Source organism: Oryzias latipes, chromosome 15 (assembly GCF_002234675.1).
Source record: "Oryzias latipes chromosome 15, ASM223467v1".
NCBI lineage: Eukaryota > Metazoa > Chordata > Actinopteri > Beloniformes > Adrianichthyidae > Oryzias > Oryzias latipes.
The window spans coordinates 26,335,038-26,348,809 of record NC_019873.2 but is presented as its reverse complement, the minus strand read 5'-3'; the positions used below and the strand labels follow the sequence as shown (position 1 = coordinate 26,348,809).

General features: G+C 40.2%; 1 protein-coding gene across 1 annotated transcript; it reads right to left on the bottom strand.

Moving 5' to 3' along the window:
- Positions 1-990: 990 nt before the first annotated feature.
- On the bottom strand, positions 991-13,334 carry fbln7 (fibulin 7). The gene is made up of 8 exons (XM_004077532.4): positions 12,453-13,334; positions 11,545-11,707; positions 9,359-9,535; positions 6,171-6,296; positions 5,948-6,085; positions 5,375-5,512; positions 4,847-4,985; positions 991-1,772 (listed from the first exon to the last, which is right to left on the bottom strand). The coding sequence occupies exons 1-8, from the start codon at positions 12,528-12,530 to the stop codon at positions 1,400-1,402; spliced, it is 1,332 nt and encodes a 443-aa protein (XP_004077580.2). The 5' UTR covers positions 12,531-13,334; the 3' UTR covers positions 991-1,399.
- Positions 13,335-13,772: the final 438 nt, after the last annotated feature.

Genomic DNA, 13,772 nt, shown 5'->3' with positions numbered 1-13,772 from the left:
TAAAAATACAAGTATTTGCTGCAGCCTGTAAGGAATTGGATCTTCTGGAGAGAAAAAGTGGTAAATTTGACTAGTTCTGTTACTTATGGTAAATGTTATTTTGGGAGTTTTGCTTTTAGATAATAGAAATAAGACACAAATATTATAACCAAACCATAATATTAATTTCTATTTAGCTACATTTATCTATTTTTTTTTTTACATTAACATTTATCTTTTAAAGGATGCTTTAGCATTTCCTTCTTTCATTTGTATAATTTTTCTTAATTTTCCTTCCAATTTTTTGCAGTTTAACAACATCAAACACAAGAACTTTAATTAAAAAAAATGTCAAAAGCTAAAAATAATGTAGAACAGATAGGAGAAAAACACCACGGAGAAAAGAGAACTCTGGGGTTCAAGAACAGATACTTGAGTTCATCCACTATTAACTTATTGTTAACACGTACTGTGTTGTTAAGCATCAACTAGTTTGCTAATGTGCTCACTGAGGTCTGCATCAGCACCGCAGATCGCTCTGTGAATTTACTCTGCAAAAACCACCTGATAATTAGCTCTCCAATGATCTCCAGTGACTGGTTTTTACCTGTAAACAGGTAAAAGGTACAGCATGCCAACATTGGATGATGGGGGATCATCGGATGTGGTCGGGAATTGTGTTTGGATTCTGCCTGAAAGCATGCACCTTCTTCTGGCACATTTTTTGCAGCTAAGATGTGAGCAAAGCCAGGTGAGAATCAGTGCAAACATTTATTAAACTCTAAAAGCTTGTTTTAAAAATGTGACACTTTTTCTGGTCACTTAGGTCCAAAAAAAAAAAAAATGAGGCTCAAAGTTTCGCTTTGAAGGTCGCATTTCTGGACTTATCGTTCAGTCACAGAGATCCCTCCAGCTGCCATTTATCAAATATTCAAGAGTTTGCATTATTCATTCTCTTTGCTTGTTTAGTGTAAAGAAAAACCGCCACAAAGGACATTTAAAACTTCACGGATGAGCATCACCATAGCAGCCTCTAACTATACGGAACTGACTTTATTTCTGTCTGAAATTCAGTAAAGTCTGAATAACATCAAGAACAGGTAATGTGAAGGAGAATAAACATGGAAAGAGACTCCTTTCATCCAAGGAGTGGAGCCTCAAATAAGCCAAGCATGTTAATAAAAAACAAATATACAGAATATGATCAAAAATATACGTAGACCGTGGCAAACCTTGCAATAAGTTAGAGCTTTGTGAGCACTAATGTCATTGTGATGCATTAATATTGTGTCAGCCTCTTTAGCGAGATACATCATACACAAACCAGGATCTAACTATTTATTTTTTCTGTTGGACTGTGCTCATTATGCGCTCTTCGTAGCTCCTCCTCCAGGTTTCAGTGTCAACTCCAATTTTGTGGTCAGAAATTGTAAGGTGTAACCAGAATGTGGATCCTGGCCACATGCTTGGCCTGAAAGGTGCGGTCTGTGTATTCAGACATGTCCACGTCCACGCTGATCTCCTGAGGCCCGCGCAGCGGCTGCACCAGGATCAGCTCACCTGTCTGCCTGTCTGAGCGCTGCATGATGAAGATGCCCCGCGAGTTCCCGCCCGCTATGCCAAAGCGCAAGCTGTCGGGCCCTGGGCGGCCGGGGGCGCCGGCGGTCGCCATGCGGAAAAGGGTTGCAGGAATCTGCAGGTTGGAGGGCAGGGACAGGTAGTGGAAGGACACGGTCTTAGGAGCCAGGTGGCAGGAGCGGCTGTCCATGGGGCAGGGATTTCTCTCACACTGACTACAAGACACAAACACAGCAGATATGTAAGGATTTCTGTGGAACGGTTATACAAAATATTTTGAATTCTCCCAAAATCTTTCAAGTTCAATTTTTTTTTTTTTTATAGTTATTTTGAAGGCGCTCCCAGTGGTCTTTTAATTGCGATTATGCAATAACTGAGAGTTCTCTGTTTACACCCTCTCCCGCTAGCTTACAACCCCAACTTAACATTACCGGTGCAAAAAAAATGCAATATTGGAGCTATCCAGACGTACAGTTTAAATCAAGATGGCAGCTCAGACACGGGAAACAAAAACGTTCATGGATCTAGTCGTCTACAAGTGGATGCATCAGAATGGAGCAGAGCAGGCAGTAAAAAAACCTATTTGTTTTTTTGTCCGCTCCTGTATGGATGCATTTTTGTAACATAATTAAATATTAAAGTCAATACTAGAAATGCTTTTTCGTTTTCAAAATGAAGCTGCATTTGTTGACTCAAAATCAAAAATTAATCCGCCAAACCGTTTTTTTCTTTTTCTTCTTCAACACCGCTCATTCTGTCACTTAATTAAAAGGATAAAGAAAATTGGTATTTGACATTTCCTTTTCAAATAATATTTAGCAAATTTCAGTTAGAAATATCTAATTTGATCATTAACCCTTGTGTTATCCTAGGCACTTTAACATTGGGAGTCGGGTCATCTAGACAGTGCTCTGAACCTTTTTCCTTCATTGATTTGTGATTTTCACTGGTGTCCATGGATTTCATGAAATCTTTCCACCTTTATCCTCCTTTGTCATGGTATGGAGAACACGTCAATGGTCATCTTGACTCCATAGGAGAGCACAAGGGTTAAAATGGATTAACAGAAAGGATTGATTTTGAGTCATTTGATGCAGTTACATTGTGAAAATGAAAAAGCACCACTGTCCTCCATCATGATTAAAATCCTACAAGAACATGTTAAAATCACCAAAAACACAATTTTCATCGCAGTGGGTCTTTAACTTAGTGGTTTGCTAAAGGAATAAGGTAGGGTGTGGAGATAATGTTTCTTTTTTTTATTCTATTTTTGGGTTTATTTGGATTTATAATTATCTGTTTAGGCTTAGGAACAGAACTAAAGCATCTTTTTATGATTCAAAAGTCACCTTTTTTTTTTACTAAACAGAGCCATATAGTAGTTTTGCACCACATTTTGTAAAATACAGCGGCATATTTCTCCTGCCGGCTGTTTTTTTAACCTTTTCTCTAATATACTGTTTCTGCAACTTATGTCATTTTTTTAACCTTAGTTAAATAAAGAAGTCTGTAAAAAAAAAATCAAATTAACCCTTGTGCTCTCCTAGGCACACTTTAACATTGGGAGTTGGGTCATCTAGACCCACTAGACAGTGCTCTGAACCATTTTTCTTCAATGATTTGTGATCTTCACTCGTCTCCATGGATTACATGAAATCTTTCCACCTTTATCCACCTTTATCATGGTAGGGAGAACACGTCAATGTAAGGGTGGGGTCATCTAAGATAGCACAAGGGTTTAAAAGAATGCCTTTTTCATGCTGCAACTGTGCCACTTTTAGGCATGTTGTGATTTCAGATTGTTATCCAGGATCACCTAAATTATGGCGTGGCGTTTTCACTTTAACAACCATGAAAATGACTCCCCATTGGTTGCAGCATCCCAGTCCAACTTGGCTTTCTTTACAAACATGTCTTTGGAGCTGGGTTTAGAGCAGCGTGGCCTTCACACTTGACCCATGTGAATCCCATTGAACCTCTTCTGTGGAGTATGACCCACATACAGTTTAATATGACCTTAGCCTCTTAAATTTGGACCCAAGTGACAATTGACAACCTCTAAAGTTGTGTGAGACCATGACCTTTGATTCAAAAGCCACTTAACACACATACAGCTATTCACTTGATTTATAATTTTAAAAATATTGTTTTGTCATGAGGTGGCCACACAGATAAGCTGTTGTTTGGAACTAGCTTAAGATAAAGCGGTCCCTGGTTTCTCAAGGAAATTGCATTTTAAAAATAAAAAAATAATGTACACTGTACATTCCATGTACTCTATCTTTTGTTGTACACACTAGGTAAAGTTGATGCCACTTGTTTTATGCTTTGGTTTCTTTTTTGTAGAGAAGTCAGACCGACTTTTATTTTTGGGGAAACGATAGTTGGGCCTTTCAATTCATCTCATTTCTTTGGCCCCTCCTCCCTTTTTGTTTATTTTTACTAATACAAGACCATAAAAATCAATCAATTGTGTTTATTAGGTTAAGGTTCCTCAAAGTGATCTTCTATACGTGACACAACTGGGGGCTCGTCCGGGATATCCGTTGCAAATTGCTTGAAACATCTCTTGTGCAAATTGTATTTTTCATAGTTTAATGTGTTTGATTTTAATCATTTTACCAATGCAAAGTTAAGACAATAAGACTTTTTGTGTTACTTTATAGTGATAGAACATTAAATTATTTGTCATTTCTGCCAATAATAAAGGTGTTGGGAAGGCTAATTCCGTTTAAACTTTCTGAGGTGGGACATGAAAAAAGCCACAACATCTATATAATTTTTGTTAAATGTGAGACTGTTTACAGTGACCGTGAGTTGGATTTACTTTTCAACACCACTTTAGGCTCTAAAGAGAAAGGAAGCAGAAATTTCAAGAGGAAAAAGTCCAACTAAGCATGACTGTAATTACATGTCACACTACTGCGGCTACATTTTTTGGCTTATTTTTCAGACTTGGAACTATCAAAAAAATCCCAAATTGTTTAACATTCAAGCTTCTATTTCAGTAGTTTAGGCGGGTGTCACTGCTGTGGAACACCGACACACCTGAATGGGACAACCATCTGTTTATTTTGCTGTTTTTCCGAGCTTTTAAGTTGAAATGTCCACCTGGAGCCCATTAATTCCTCATTGCCTGGTCTTATTCGGCATGTCATGGCTCATTAGAAAAGCCCTTTCCTTTTAAGATATAATAGATGGAATAATGCTTTAATATGTGTTCATGTAAACACAAACTGAGACGTAAATGGACACCAAGTCACAGTGACACTGAGAAGTTTCAGCTTACAAGGAAGATGTCTTGACGTAGGTGACGTTGCCGTGCGATTGGGGACACTCCGGGTTCACGCACTGATAGCCGCCTCCTGTGTTGATACATGTTGTCCCTCGGCTGCAGTTGTGCTTCTGGCTCAAACACTCATCCACATCTGGAAGACAAAACAGCAAGAAGCAAGAAGAAAAACTTGCCACACCGACTCCATTCGTCCTGGTCACCACAGTGTGGGCTGGGGGGTGGGGGGTGGGGTAATTTGCTGTTTATTTGGGTTTTTAGTTTAGTCTCCCTAAAGCACCTCGTGTCCTGACAATTCTTCTGCAGGGAAAAATGAGCTCATATGTTCCAGGCATGGTAAGATTAAGGGGCGAACATGTAAGGAGTGGGTTTGAGGCCGGGATCAGAAAAAAGAAAACAGCGAGGATTGCTTTCTATTGCAGCAGCATAGGCATTCCTCTGTGAAAACGAACACCCCGCCTGACCTGACCTGCAGCCAAGGCGCCGTAAATGAGCGCCTGTCCTCGGTTTCTTCTTGTCACTCACCTTCACAGCTCCGCCCATCTCGAAGTAGCTTGTAGCCACTGGGGCAGGAGCAGCGGTACGAGCCTGGGACATTCACACACTCATGGACACACAGTTTCCCTCCTTGGTCCAGGCGGTACACCTCACACTCATTTACATCTGTGCAGAAGGACATGGAGTCATGTGATCAGAGGAAAGGTTTCCCTTTTTTTCAGGAAGCCATCTGGGCTGCAACATTTTGCAGTGCAAAGCTTTAAATAACTGTGATCGAAAGAATTCCCACTTAAAAACACTTGAACTATGCCTTATGAGATGCTAATCAGCTCATGACCTTTCAAGAGGATTATTTTAATCACTACAGACCAGTTCCACACATAGCTTATTTTGCAACCACATTAATCAGTAAAGGGGTAAGGAAGATTTACCCATTTAGAAAAAAATATCTAAAGAAACATCTGCTCTTTGCCCCTCCAGAGATGCCTCAATCAGGCAACCATGCGGACTCAAGGAGCTGCTATGCAGCTGATTGATTTCCAATGAGGCAGAATTTCCTCCACTGGGATCAATAAGTTTTAGTGCGCAATCACATCTCACCCTGACAGATGCTGTTGTCGGAGGTGCCACTCATGTGGAAGCCAGCATCGCAGCTGCAGTGCTGGGCTTGGTTCACCTGGGCACAGCGAGGTCTCCGGCTGAACGCCGGGTCATTCATGACGCTCCACTCGGGCGGTGCTGCATTTAGAGAAGAGAAGAAGACAAGAGAAGAAGGTTTGACTGTAGAAAATATCAAAACAGAGACCAGCTCAGCAGCACTGACCTGTCTGTGTTTGGTGCTGGCAATGAGAGCCACTCCAGCTTTGAGGGCAGGTGCATCTGTAGTGGTTCACACCTTCCACACAGGTACCTCCGTTCTGACACGGATTGCTCGCACACTCGCGAACGTCTGCAGGAGATAAGCATAACCTTAACCATTCTTCAAAGTTTAAATCTAAAGCATTAGAAAATATCCACGTATCTCTGTATGACAGGACAAGACACAAATATGTAGCTACTTGTAAGAGGTTTCAGAGAGAAGGCCACCTAATTAAAGAAGGAAAACAGCTGCAGCAGAAATGTCCTCCAGACCTCAAATCATCGTGGAGGGACTGAGAAAAAAAGTCCTGAACTGTTAGGAAAAGAATAAAAGGTAGTTGAACATTTATTTTGAACATTCATATTAGGAAAAAGACTTGGCATATTAATAAGCGTTTTTAAAAAATGCATTAAAGCTGCAAGCAGCGTTACATGGCCTGCAGTTGGTACTTGCCCCCGCCCTCACTCTCCCCTTCAGTCCCTGACACCCTGATCTGAGCTGCACGTGACATATTCATAAAAATAAACTTGTTTCCAAATGGCAGCTTTTCTGTTGATTTTATCTCCAATTTTATTTTAGGGTTGCCTGCAGGTGTCGAACAGGTCTTTGTCATTTTTTAGAGGAATCAGCAAAAGTAAACTTTCGAAAATCCTTGGCAACAGATGTTTTTTTTTGTTAGCCACGCCCACATTACTAATGTTTTCATACTGTATGTCATATCACTTTGTTCAGCTCGAGCCAAAAAATATGCAAAAGTGAAAAGAAGTAGGTGAGACCATTGACTGTACATGGAAACTGGACTGAGTGACCCCTCCCCCCTGGTCTCACGCCAAACTTTCACAACTTTTGATTGACAGATTCTACTGAGGCCTCTAAAAGGGGTGTGGACTTCCAACAAGCTCACTACTGATTGACAAGACAAACGTTGACTCAGACTTACTTGAACCAATCACTGCTTGCTGACGTCATCTGGCTCCAACATGGCCGAGTCCGTAATGCAGAAAAAATGGTGACTAAATTGACTTTGTTTGGTTGCCATTTTTTATCAAGTGATGATACACTCAATGGGTACAGTCCTCCTATACAGGTGAGACACAGGCTTGCACACTTTGCAAGCAGCCCGTTGGTGCTATTGAAGTGATCAGTTTGCGCTCTTTACGTACAGCCTGATTGTTAGAAATTAAGAAATTAGACAATATGAGTGTATTTTGTGTGGACATCCTTCAGGCGTACTATGGACAGTCACGTATCACATGCACACCTTGTGCTACTGCATTTTTGCACAGTCTACTGATAATAGAGTTTGGTGTAAGGACAACGTACAACAGTTTTGCCGAACGTCATAAGTGTGTGTAACTTACATTGGCCTTACAGGTACTTCACGATACGCTTACCACAATCACGGCTAATGGGACGTTCCATTTTCACAACATCCCTTAAGGTGACTGTACGAGCCTCAAGGAAACTGCAACACACACCTGCGGTCCCCTTAACCCTTGTGCTATCTTAGATGACCCCACCCTTACATTGACGTGTTCTCCCTACCATGACAAAGGTGGATAAAGGTGGAAAGATTTCATGTAATCCATGGACACCAGTGAAGATCACAAATCATTGAAGAAAAAAGGTTCAGGGCACTGTCTAGTGGGTCTAGATGACCCAACTCCCAATGTTAGAGTGCCTAGGATAGCACAAGAGTTACGATGCAGCTGTTCCTCCCTATGACACTCCACGGAGCCGGACAACCCAAAAACCTGCCGTACCCGTATGGGTCAACCCCCCATAGAGATGAGGCTGTAGAAATTTCTAAATCGTTAATTCATTTAATGTCAGAGGGGCTAAACCAGACAAGCTGATCTATCTATCTGTCTGTCTGTCTGTCTGTCTGTCTGTCTGTCTGTCTGTCTGTCTGTCTGTCTGTCTGTCTGTCTGTCTGTCTGTCTGTCTGTCTGTCTGTCTGTCTGTCTGTCTGTCTATCTATCTATCTATCTATCTATCTATCTATCTATCTATCTATCTATCTATCTATCTATCTATCTATCTATCTATCTATCTATCTATCTATCTATCTATCTATCTATCTATCTATCTATCTATCTATCTATCTATCTATCTATCTATCTATCTACCCAGGCTGTGTCCCACCAAAGTGGGGTAGCCTTTTGTTTTCCATCCGTACTACACCCCCGCACATTCAAGGACCCAATCTCAAGGGTTTGGGGAGGTAAACAAGGTAAGCTGATTCATACTGTTCAAAAACTGTTTGTATTTGTTAAGACTGTGTCAAAGACCCTGTAAAAACAGGGTTTCTTGTCCAGGCAGAGTCCTAATACCTGTTTACAGACTTGTGTGAATAAATTCAGTAATGTTTACTGAGATTTCTGCTATTTCAGCTCCTTTACCATCCTGTGCTTTGTGCAACAGAATAATCAAAAGGTCTTTTTTCCCCCATAATGCCTCCCTCTCTTTGAGCGTGAAATTCAGTTTCCTCATGCAGGGATGAAAACACGTACAAGCTCAATACTTAGGACAGTTGGGCTTTCCTGTGTTGTTTCAACCGGGAACCAATAAATGACCACATGTGGTCAAATGCCACTTTGGAATTTTTTTTTTTTTTGGAAGAGTATTACAGGTGAGGGCTGAAGGGGCTATCAGCAGCATGCTCTGCATACTTCTGTGCTATCAGAGCATAGTTTGGGTATATTGGCTGGAACTAAGTCCATCCAGGGATTTCTGTCAAAGAACCAGAGAAACATGAGCAGCAGGGGAGAGGGGAGGGACGGCTTACCTTACAGTAGCTGGAGAAAAACTGTTAATGGGGAGCGGGAAAGCACCTCACTGTGGAATGCAGTACAGGTGGGGGTTTTGTTTTTTTCTGTCCACAGACATTTAATGCCAAATTTAACAACTGCTTCATTTAGTGTGTCGAAGCACCTGAGACTCTGAAGAATGACTCTTTTCTTTTTGCTGCTTTAACCTCTCCCTGTCCACATCCCTCAAGGATGTGTACATTTTGTCCACCTCTCAAGAGTTTCGAAAGTTTTAATTTGCCGCCGCCAAACTGATTGCCAAGTTTTCCCCTTGTTTAAAAGGACTGTGGAGGATTTACAAATCCAGGATGATTGTGACTTCCTCAATAAACCGCAGCTCACCTTTGCAGACTGCGCCGACACCGGACCAGGTGCCGTTGTCCCGGCAAACCCGTGTAGCAGAACCCACCAGATGGTAACCCTGAGGGCAAGTGAAATGGACCTCGTGTCCGACAAAATACTTTGATCCAAACTTTGCCCCGTGAGCGGGGGCTTCCAGGGAGGGGCAGGTGGTGGGAGCTGTGTGAGAGAGGAAGAGAGAGCATGAGAGGAAGGCTGGTCACATGCAGAATAAGCCTTCCTGTGGCATTTTCTGCCCGGGGTTATGCACGTGTCTCTGGGCAGGCCGAAGCCTTCATGGGAAATGACGGTTCAAATGTCTCAATTGCAGTCGACCAGCACAGCTCTAGGAGATCAAAATGATTCTGTAGATAAAATTAAATTAAGATTTTTAACACTTGACAACACTGCGACTGTGGATTTTTGACTTTATAGAGAGTTTTACACTGATAAATCTCATGTGGAGGAAATATTCACACCCTTTTTTTTAAGGGATATTCTATTTGAATATTAGTCATTCATAAATATGAAAGCAAAATAACAAATATGACTAACATTACTTTTTCTCTCATTTTTGATTTCCAAAATTTCCCTCTGATCAAATGGTTTGCTTAAAGACCCTCGGAGGAAAATGCTGTTTTTGGTGTTTTTATCATGTTCTTGTGGCGTTTTTCTGATGATTAGGACATATATAAAGTAAATGAATATTTAAATTTCATTTCAGAGTATTTCTTTATTCAAATCGTTGTGGATCTGGAGCAGACAAAAAAACAAATTCAATTTGAAAAAGCATATTTAAGATGTAGAAAATATGCCGGGTGGGCCACCAGCTGCCTGCTCCGCTCCATTCTGATGCATCCACTTGTAGACGACTAGATTCTCTTCTTCTTCTTTTCTAGAAAGTAACTTTGGCTAAAAGCAGCATAATCGTCATTAAACGACCACTGGGAAGAGTCTAAAAATAGATCAAATGTTGATCACAGAAGGTCTTTAAATGTTTTACTTACTCGCTTTTTCATTTACATTATAAGTACAGTAAGTACCGGTATTATATTATTTACTGTAAAATAAATATTTTTTAGTTTTAGTTTGTTACAGTTCCCTTTAAAACACTCACTTTTCTTTAAACAGAAATATAGTTCAGACAATCCAGGCCAGATTATCATCTTATATCTCATTTTATGATGCAATTTGTTCAGTCAAGATCTTTATTAAAAAAAAGGCAATAATAAACATATTTGTAAGACAAGGAACATCATACCAAGAGGTGTTATTTTCTGTTTCATATTTGCAAATTTATCATTTCTAATTCAAGTTCCCTTTTGCTGGGATTATTTTGTGTGAAGATGTTATGGTCATTGCTTTATTTTGGATGCACTTGTCTCACAGAAAATCAGTAAATGTGCTTATATTCTATTAAAAAAACATTCTTCAGACAAGCCTTTCTAACAAAGAATTACTTTGTGTTTCATTCCAGGACTCTTACAGGTTTTTATACAAGGTAAATTTAATATTTTTTAAAACCATTTTAATGTAACTTGAAACAGAATTTAAAGCCAGTTTCACAGCCTGTTTTGTGGCCATACTAACAAAAAGGTGCAGAGAGCTTCAAACACTCCACTCCACTAGTGTCAACCAGGTCAAGCCTTAACAAATCTGCACTTCCTCATGCAGGAAGGTGTCAAAGTTCCAATTTTAGTACAAATTGTAGGATTAGACTTTACTTTTTTATAGTTCGGACACATGAAAATCACAAGCATGTTTGAAACAGCATAGTTTAAGAACTACTACATACAATTGTTAAGCTTTTTAAGATGTAATGTTGTAAATTTACAGCACACGGGGTTGGGAACCTATCACAGCAGTGATCTGGTCAGAGCTGGGCTGCTCTCTGGATGAATTCCCAATCCACTGCAGGGCCACACGGACACAAACAACCACGCACGATCGCTCCTACGCTCAATTTAGAAACAGTCAACCCAAAATGCCTGTTTTTGAAGCCAGACTGGAGGAAACTCCAGTCAGCTGAGGTCAAACAGGGAACCATCAAGCAGCATGTCATCATTTCTATATATTGCATTGCAATCAGTGTCAGGCTTTGTTTTTTTGCTGCTGCTGATCACATTGGCTGACTGGGACGCACTGTTACAGTGATGAAGATGAGCCTATAAACTGCGTTTGCGACTCACCAGCTGACTGGTCAGCCTGAGGTAACCTGGAGACCGAGTTCTGCAGGCTGGCCAGCTTTGATTTCATGATCCGGATGCTTTCTGTGAACCGCAGCTCCTGGATTTTCAAGAGCTTTTCCATTTGGCGAAGCATCCCGACCACCTGATGCTTGTCTACGCAGCTCTGTCGATAAAGCATGCACACTGTTAACAAAGAGCAGTAATGGAGGCAATAAAAATCTGAGAAAACTGCAGGTTACCTCACTTTAAATGAGAAAAGGATCAATGAAGTTTTTAAACATAACTTTGGCTTAAAGACGGTTCCACAGCTCTCCTCTGTTCATCTCACACTACACAGCTGGACAAAAGCTGTCAGGCAGATGTTGCTGCAACTTAAATCCAAAATAATGGTCACCTGTGTATTTTGCATGGCTTTAAATTCAGCAATGTATAATCCTGAAGGGGAACACCATGGCTGCCACGGACAGTTGTTTTGGTCAGAGTACATGTCCGGCAGAACACTCTAGGGTTTCTCAGAGAACGTGCGTCTGAGCCTTTCATGAGGCTTTATTAATCACATGCTCATTGGAACATTTTCTCCAAGCAGCATGCTTTGCATTCCTCATCTGGCACTTGTGAGGCATTTTACAATAACAGCTAACATTGATGCATTAGTGAGGTTGTCCTGAGCTTAATCTGCTCCAGGCAGAAGGGAAATGATGGCTGCTGACAATACATGAGCAGACTCAAATCTACATGTTGCATTTTTATACATTCGTTTCTTTTATTTTATTTTTTTTTTTTACACAAAAAGGACAAAACTAAACACATGAAACATATTTTTCTTTTTTGGATGACATAATAAAAAGGCATTCTGTGTCTCCCATAAAATATATTAGAAGATCTATTGAATGCAAAAGTGTTCCTACCTGAATGGTGGCCTGTCCACTTTGGATAGCTGTCAAGCAAAGAAAGAGGAGACATCTGCGCCGGAAAGTCAGGGCCATTTCCTAAAAACTCACTTATTATCAAACCAACAGATAGTTACTAAGGTGCCTTTATTGTGGCCTAGTATTTAATAAATCCCCATGCTTCAGGTTTCAGGCGCAGTGGAGGATGAACATCAGGTGGTGATGCGCTCCAGTCTGGAAGACTGAAAAAGTTGAACCTCTGCGCTCCACACGCTACCTTGATTTCCTGCAGCAGGAATCCCTCCCACTGAGGCTCTCTGCAGCATTTCTGCACAAATATTCCTCAACCTGACAGGACAGTTTCTCACTGATGCTAGCATTTTAATTACATTTACATTCTATTTTTGGTGTCTTCCCTCTTTATTGAAGTAAAACCAACTTGTCGTCGCGATAATTAAAAACAAATTTCAAATTCAACTTATTGATGAAGTTCAGGAATATAATTTCTTGGCTTGGAGGGACATCTACTGGCCAATGACAGTACTGCACAAGCGCTTGAAAAGCAAAAGTATTTGATAGAGCAAACGTTCTATTACAGATAAGAAAAATATAATACAAACAAAAGAAACATCATAATACATGTTAAAAAAAAACAACAATAAGCGATATTAATGATAATAGCAATTACATCTGAACATTTTCAAATGGGTCTTATTCCTTTAGAGTGAAATTGAACATACAATAAATGGCATTGGCATTAGTTATTGCAGAATTAGTGAACCCTGGACATGACGTTAAAAAACTAAGATTCTTCTCTCAAATAATTACTTGTGGACACAATTTAGTATTTTGTTCACAAATATTAGCAAATTATTTTGTGTCCACAGATTTCTTTAGCATTTTGTCGGCACATATTACTTTACTGTGGGCAAAATTAGTATTTTGTTATCATCAATTCCTACTACTAATTTGTATGCTCACAAGACTAATTTGTGAGCAGAATATGCTTATTTGTTTGCAAAAAATGCTCATTTGTGTGCACAAAATGCTAAATTGCTTGCACAAAATGGTAATATGTTTGCACAAAATGCTGATTTGTGTGCACAGAATGGTAATTTGTTTGCATAAAATAATACTTTGTAAGCAGAATATGCTAATTTACTGCGATGGAATGGGGACCTGTCCAGGGTGTCCCCTGCCTTCGCCCATAAGTGGTTGGGATAGGCTCCAGCAGCCCCGTGACCCTGTAAAGGACCAACGGAAGAAGATGAATGAATGACTGAAATGAATATGCTATTTTATTTGCACAAACTCCTAACTTATGGTCACAAAATGGTA